This window comes from Urocampus carinirostris, chromosome 7, assembly GCF_059441175.1.
Source record: "Urocampus carinirostris isolate Australia breed hairy pipefish chromosome 7, RoL_Ucar_1.0, whole genome shotgun sequence".
NCBI lineage: Eukaryota > Metazoa > Chordata > Actinopteri > Syngnathiformes > Syngnathidae > Urocampus > Urocampus carinirostris.
The window spans coordinates 25,428,540-25,436,566 of record NC_142355.1 but is presented as its reverse complement, the minus strand read 5'-3'; the positions used below and the strand labels follow the sequence as shown (position 1 = coordinate 25,436,566).

The 8,027-nt window shown below is 39.4% G+C and overlaps 1 protein-coding gene across 2 annotated transcripts in view; it reads right to left on the bottom strand.

Annotated features, from left to right (window-relative positions):
* Window positions 1–2,662: 2,662 nt before the first annotated feature.
* The window catches only part of rfx4 (regulatory factor X, 4), a 53,655-nt gene continuing 48,290 nt past the window's right edge, over window positions 2,663–8,027 (bottom strand). For both annotated transcript variants that reach the window (XM_088340349.1, XM_088340350.1), the window contains exon 18: window positions 2,663–6,173. In XM_088340349.1, coding sequence (XP_088196475.1) covers window positions 5,895–6,173 — 279 coding nt within the window. In that variant the 3' untranslated portion in view covers window positions 2,663–5,894. The remainder of the gene's footprint in view (window positions 6,174–8,027) is intronic.

Here is an 8,027-nt window from a genome sequence, read left to right as displayed (position 1 = left end):
TTTGCCGGTTGGGAAGTTCCGCGACTGTTTGAAGGGCGGATCTTCTGCGTCTCTTGTGGTATGTTTAAGGACAGTTCCTAGCATCGGAGAGTGGAATTTTATCATCCCAATTGCAACAATAGTTTGAAAATGTGTTGTTTTTTAATTATTTATATTGACCAAATTTCTACTTTCTATTTCATTTAGATAAATCATATTCAAACAAATCCGTTTGCTCAATGAATTTGATTAGTTTATTTGATTTGTTCATTTAAAAGATGGGCAGCACGGTGTCGCATTGGTTAGCGCGTGTGCGGCACAGTTCATGTCTTGGGAACCTCCTGCGTGGGTTCAAATCCAGCTCCAGACTTCCTGTGCGGAGTTTGTATGTTCTCCCTGTGCTTGCGTGGGTTTCCCCCGGGCACTCCGGTTTCCTCCCACATTCCAAAAAACATGCATTTCAGGTGAATTGGCCGGTCCAAATTGGCCCTAGGTGTGAATGAGCGAGTGAGTTGTCTGTCCCAGTGTGCCCTTTATTGGCTGGCAACCAGTTCAGGGTGTCCCCTGCCCACTGCCCGATGATGGCTGGGATGGGCTCCAGTACCCCCGCGACCCTACTGAGGATAAGCGGTGCAGCTAATGAGATGAGATGAGATTTCCATCTTACCCTGCCTTTTAATTATATCCTAATAAAAGCCAAATAAATTTGTAAAAAATACAATGTATGCTAGAAAAAGTGTAATTAAATGTCAGCACCAGAACGGAGACAGGGCCCACGTTATTGGGAAGAAAGAAAAGGACTGCACACACGATCCGGTGATCGCTGGTTGCGGGAAGCAGGTCGCTCTGAACGCAGAAGTGGCACTTCTGTGGCGAGCGTTGGCGGTGTCGGGAACGGAAAAAAATCGGTCAGTAGCCGGCACAGGAGAGAAAAAAACGTAAGCCAGGAGAGGAGAGTAGACGTGGTCAAGATCAAAAAACAGGTCGGAGCCGGAAAACAAGGGAGCAAAAACAGGAATGAGTCAGGGTCGAAAAGCTTGCCTAGAGTAAACTGAGGTTCGCAGACGGACTGACAACAGGACAAGTAATTGTCCTGTTAAAAAAAAATAACAAAGTATATGATTTAACTTAATTGATCAAAAGAACAAACTTTACTGAGCAAAGAATGTTTAATAAAATAAATCAAAACTATTCAATATTTGGTGTAGAATATACATGTCCTGTATTTCTTTTAGTCCAAAAAAACGTACAATTTAAGATTAATTATTTGATAGTCTGCCACACTAAACTGGAAATTTGAAGGCCTTCCTCACTGGGATTAAATATTGGATGTCACTCAACTTCCTGTGCCTTAACTCTGAAAAGATCAAAATGTTAGTTATTGGTCAATCTAAACTCTGTGACCTGTTCTCAAAAACTGCTCGGAACATTGACAAATGTAATATCACCCAGAGTGACTCAGTCAAAAATTTAGGTGTCATATTTGACCCAAATCTGTCCTTTCAAACACAAGTTAAGAATATTACTAGAACAGGTTTTTTCCACCAACATTGCTAAAATCTGCCCTATGCTGTCTCAGTCATATGCAGAGAGTATAATTCACGCGTTTGTTACTTCCCGTCTCGATTACTGTAATGTACTACTCTCCGGTCTCCCGAAGTCCAAAATCAAGAGCCTTCAGCTGGTACAAAATGCTGCAGCGAAGCTTTTAACTAAGACAAGAAAGTTTGATCACATTCGCCCTATTTTAGCTAACCTGCATTGGCTCCCTGTTTGCTTAAGATGTGATTTTAAGGTTCTGTTGGTAGTATACAAAATCATGCAATGACTTGCTCCCTTATATCTTTCTAATTTAATTTCCCCCTATGTTACGGTCCGGAGCCTTCGTTCTGACAATGCTGATCTCCTAGTGATCCCAAGAGCCAAGAAGAGATCCTCAGGTTCGAGAGCGTTCTCCATTCGGGCGCTGGTGCTGTGGAATGTTCTTCCCCCTAATATTCAATCTGCAACCTCAATAGAAATGTTTAAATCCAAGCTTAAAACACACTTCTATTCTAAAGCATATGGATAACCTATATTTTATGTTGACCCATATTTTATGTATTATTTGTTATTGCTCTTGTGCGGCCCCTTCTCAATGTTTCTTCATTTTCCTCATGTTGAGGGTTTTGAGTTTTCCCTTGCCCTCATGTAGGTTTTAGACCAGGGGATGGTGTAATAATAATCTGTGGTCTGTGCAGCCCTTTGAGACTCTTTGTGATTAAGGGATATGCAAATAAACATGACTTGACTTGACTTGATAGTGAAATGTAATAAAATGTTTTTTTTTGATTGGACAACATATTAATACAGTTTTATCATGTGCTGCACTTATAATTAAACCCCTTGGAAAAATATTAGATACTGCTATTACAATTCATTTAAGAAAATCATTTCCTATTTCTAGTTATACAAGCTTATATTTACAGAATAGAGAACTTAAAATGCTTCAGTTAAATAAATAATCAAGAGAAAAAAAAATCCATTACAAAGTTTAAATACATAATTCTAACAAAATAAAACACATCCAAATAACTCACAATAACTCATCTTTAAATGTGAACATTTTAAAACACGCACCTCCCAAAATAATGCTCTTTTTTTGTTAAATACAAGAAAGACAAAAACGAGTCAGCAGTTTTCAATATTGAAATCCTTTATGAGGCAACATTTTCCCATTCGACTGCCATCCTCCGACATTCACCGCAGAAACCTTTCCAGTGCTTGCATTGAACAATGTTACAGTACATTTTAATAATTCCCTTTTTTATTTTTGTATTTTAATATAAATACCCATAGGGTAATAGGTCCTCAGTATCATTTAGTGCATTATAAAAACACACAACCCAAGGTTAATGTACTAATCGTTTTACAAAACAGAACAATCGAGTACCATAAAAAGCAAAGAATACACAAGGTTACATAGTTACAGAAAATACACAGCATAGATATATAGAATTTTATCACACATATAAGCCACGCCACACACACGATTTCGATCCTTATGTTTTGGGTGTTTGGAAAAAATTAAGGCAGTGCTGGTGCACGTTATCTGGTGGGATTTGCACCGACGCCTCCAGTCATTTTAGGCATTGCGGGCTCTGGCAAAGGCGGACATTACTGAAAACAAAGGCACAGCTTGGCGGCAGCGTTGCATGAATCTCTTGCAGATTTTTTTCATGATAATGATATAGTCATGTAACAAAGTATTGCCCTATACCAATTTATGTCATCTTACGTGAAAACAAAATGCAATTTCTAACTTATTATCGTACTGTATGGGGACCATGAGCGTCGAATTTGTTGTAAGTCAATATAGCCGTACTTTGACATGTGCTCATTTCTGTAACTTGGATTACCTGTAAATAAAATGTCTCTCCTATTTTTCCTAATTTGTAAATAAAAAATATTTAAGAAAGGTTGCTTTACATATTAAAACATGGCACCGTTAAACTTTACATGAGTTAAATGTATTTAAATGACCTACAAAGAAATGACAGCTAATATGACCATTCACAGTGACTACATTGACATACAGGCAATAGTCCGACTAGGATCAGGAATCCCATTTTTGAGGCAATCCGAATAAATTGTGAACACAATTTGAGACAGACGGATAACCCGTATACATGTTGTTTGCGAGTATTCTGATTACAAGGACAAAAAGAGATCCATTATGCTATTAGAAATAATTTCCACACATAACTTTTGACTTTAAATCTAAGATTGATTTCTTTAACAAAATACTGTGCTAGTTTTCTCTAAAAGTATGCTCCATTTCTGCATTCTCTGTTCTGCTCATAGGTAGCTTGCCAAAAGCATAGATTCACTGTACAATATATATGGATGGATACAATTGTGGCATTTATAATATAAAGATGGTTTCATTCAATTATTGTGAAAACGGTTTAGACTGTCAAGGGGAGGGGACGAAGATAAACTCTGGCTTATTCCCCTCAGCCTATTTTTCCTTTTGTCTTCTTAACCTTGTTGAAATGAAACTCGTTATAACCCTGTATCTGGTGAAAAGAGGGGAAACAATGACAACCAATAAGTCATTCAATGGGGACACCAGTGAAATTTTTGCCTCCAGGGAACAAAATAAAACACAAATGCCCCAGAGAAATCAACTGATACACTTGAGGCTCTTTTTAGCAAGGAATCTGGAGTTTGTGTGTATCATTCGTCTTTGTACTACAAGTCCCATGGTGCTTTGTGGCATAGAAATATCTCAGATGAGAGGAAACAGTGCATGTGCTCAACTAATCGGATCACTCGCACGAATAATGGGAAAATAAAAGAACAAACCCAACCAATGTTCCCTCTAATTTTCCACGGGTCTGAGCGTTCACACATAGTCGGTGAGCAACGCTTGAAACAACAGTGAGCAATAGCAATCCCAAGTGTGGCAACTAAGTCATTATCAAACATGTCCAAAACTTGAGTTTCGGGCATTGCAAAAAAAATGTTCACTTTTGAATGAATTGACTAATGTATTATTGCAAAGGTTGTACGGCCTACAAACGTCATTTGTTTTTACAATTCTTTCACAAGATTTCCATTTTTTTTTACTGGTATCTTTTGTCGCAAAATACTAACATTTTTGGGGGCTTATTTAGTCGGTTGCACGATACACAACTGTATTTAATCACATTTTTAGTGGAAGTACAATGTTGGCAACAAGATTGACTTGGTATAATTGGAAATTATTTGAATGCAACACAAACTTTTTCTTCTCTTTCCCTGTTTTTTTCAATTTTTTTTAATTCCTTTAAAAAAAATCTCATTGTGTTTATTTTTTTCCTAGCTGTTACTTTTTTCTTTTTGTTCTCTATTTACCTTTTTTTCCTTTGTTTCTTTTCTTTTTTTTCTGCCTTTTTTTTTAATTTCTCTTCTTTTTTTCTTCCTTTTGTTTCTTTTTTTCTCAGCTTTTCACAAATTTTTCATTTTGGTATTTTTTTCTGTTTTGTTCTATTCCCCCTTCCTTTAAGTCATTTTGTGCATAATTTTACATAATATTTGGTCATATAGGGATGAAAGAAGCAAAAACAACCTGAAGAGTCGTTTAGGACCCGAAAGAGCCGGTTCCTTTTAGTGAGCCGAGCCGAAGAAGCCGGTTCTCGAAAAACTCTACTGACTTTACTCAACTTCGTTCTACTTCGACCTTGACTTCCAAATACCGCATTTAGAACACAATGTCAGGGGAACCCTTGTATTTTTACCTTCATGCACTGTAACTTTGACTTAATTTGCTTCTTAATTAGCAATTTTGAGCCCGGACTTTTGTGAGCTGGCTAGATTTTCTTGTGCGCAGAAAAGCTCTGGGTAGTGCGCAATTGCGCACACACGCAGCTTAGAGGGAACATTGCGCTGGATAGATTTTCTTGTGCGCTGAGAATGTGCGGGCAGTGCGCGATTGCGCACGCGCGCAGCTTAGAGGGAACATTGAATCCAACCATTGCAATTGGAATACTTGCATCAGATTGAGACCTTAATCAAACGTGCTCGTTTACATGGCTTGAAGTAATCGGATTATTGCCTCAAAGTGAATGTACCCACTGATAACCTTACTTATGTTTTAATATTGATTATGGTATGAATTGGAATGTATAAAACGGTACATTTTGCTTCACGCTAGCAATATGGCTCAGAGGGATGCCAGGCATGCTAATTTGTAATATCCGTTTTAGCTACAGTGGGAAACAAATGTGAAATGTGACTAAAGGGCAGACACTTTTCATGGCACTGTACATGATTTCACAGATTTCCAGTCACAAATTAACAAAATGCGAGAACTGTAGAAACGCCGCCGCACCGATCCCACGCAAGAATAACAGTTCATCCTGGCTCCTTTAGGGTACAAGAGTTGATGAAGCCTACTTGGCCCAGCCAGTGGCGGCGGCGGCCTCTCCGTTGATGTAAGCAAAGCCGGGAAAATGTTGCGAGTGCTCGTATTCGGAGTTTCTACGAGGAACCAGAGACGAGTAAACGTCCCCGGACGCGGCGTAGCGTGACGAGTGCATAGGCGGGCTGCCGTAGCAGCCGTTGACCGAGGACATATCCGGCCAGCGGGGAGTTACGGGTGCCGGGTGCAGGCGGGGAGTGCTGCTCATCAGGCATGGTTCCATGCGGGGCATCTGACCGTTGAACTGGTACTGTGGGGGGGAATGAGAATTCAAATGTTAAATTGGGTGCAGGAAGTGGTGGGCTTGCAAGGCCTTCTCTACTGGGCTAAAAATATCAGACTATTGTGATATTAATTCTATTTTGTCCATGAATACTTATTGAATAATTCCACATTGTCTGTCAGCTTCCTTTAATTGATTTTCCCCTGGTAGTGCTGCTTCCAGATGTCTGGTTTTATATTCAAGCTTAAAACTACAGTTTCAGCCATTACTTGTTGCCACGGATTACTAATCTGCCCGGTAGCCTTTAGAAAGACTTCTGAAGGCTCTGTGGCATGATATCAGTGTACGATAAAGCTGTTGGTGTTAGGAGCTGGTACATCTCCTACCACCGGAGGGCCCTTACCCGGGTTTGAACTGGGCACAGGTGTCTCCAATCACCACACACCTTTGTCACACACCAATGTCCTTTGTAAGGCCATTTTAAACACACATCATCGAGTCATTTCCATTTAATGTCCACCACACCAGGTATGTTTGTGTTTGTTTCTGGTTTATTCGTTACTCTGCCCCTTGCTTTTTTCATTTCCAGTTTTAGTCTTTGTTTTTGGTTTGGACTTTGTCACGTTTGGACATTTTGTTGTTTTGTGAACATATGTTTGGTTGTCACTTTTTACCTCCTTATGTTGTCAAATGTAATCATTTTTTTCTGAGCACCCCGGCCTCTCCCACATGGGCTCATCAGCCTCAAAAACATAACAGTTTTGTTATCCAATCAGATTACGAGTTGGGGGAAGAAGGCCTGCTACAAGGCGTAAGGAAATGTCAGCTAGGGTGATAATGCAACAGGGTAACTGCTGTTAAACTTAAGGACAAGATGCATAAGCACATATATTGTGTCAACCCACAATCGCTGAAAGAGATGGAATGGATTTGGTAGCAGATTTACTGTGAAAGCCACTTTCTAGAGAGACTTAATTTATAAAGGTCTGACAACTGCGAAACCCGACCGACTAACTTGAATTGAAGGACCGAAGACGGAGGCAAAACCAAAATGTTTTATTTTATTTGTGAGGATTCTGGAGGGGGAGAGGTGATATACCCCGGTCCCAACCTTTCAGCCCAGCTTTCTGGGTCTGCCGGGCGCAGTCCATGCGCAAGGAGCCGGCAACTGGGACTGCGCGAAGGGGCCCACGTACCCCGGACAAGCAACAATTAAAGCGTGCCTTTTGTAACAAATTATAAGTTAAACAAGACTGTAACATATTACATACATATTACATATTATACATTTCTGTGCCTGCAGAGGTTACATTGACCAAAGTGTTTCAGTGACAGATTTTTTTTTTGAGAGCTGACAGGAGAATTTTAAGGCTGTCCATCATTTTGACGGGTTCAAAACTGGGCTATTGACTACAACAGCAATATGTCTTTTAGACACAGCACTTAGAGAGGCAGCGAGACAAAAAGGAACTATTTCAGGTGGATAAGAATAATAATTAAAGAAAAAAGAAAATCAGCAAAAGAGAAGCCAAGCACGACCCGAAGGTAATGATTGACAATTTTGGCTCGTCGAGCTCAGGCTTAAGATTTTACCTATGCTGAAGGCCTAGGTGTAAAATGCACGATCTAACACTGTTATTAAATAACAATCACAAAGGCATTCTGATCCGATTATGAATACAAGGCAGCGGCCACAAAGACCCTTATTGTAATGATCTCAAAATAAAAGATTGATAAGGACATATTTTGCAGACTACAAGTCACTCTGGAGTAAAAGTAACAGTAAGCAAAAAAAAGCCAAAATAAGAAAGGAAAATCATTTTGAAGTTGTTGCGCTTTACAATGTGACGCTTGTTTGCAAAGTACAAATAAGATAAAACT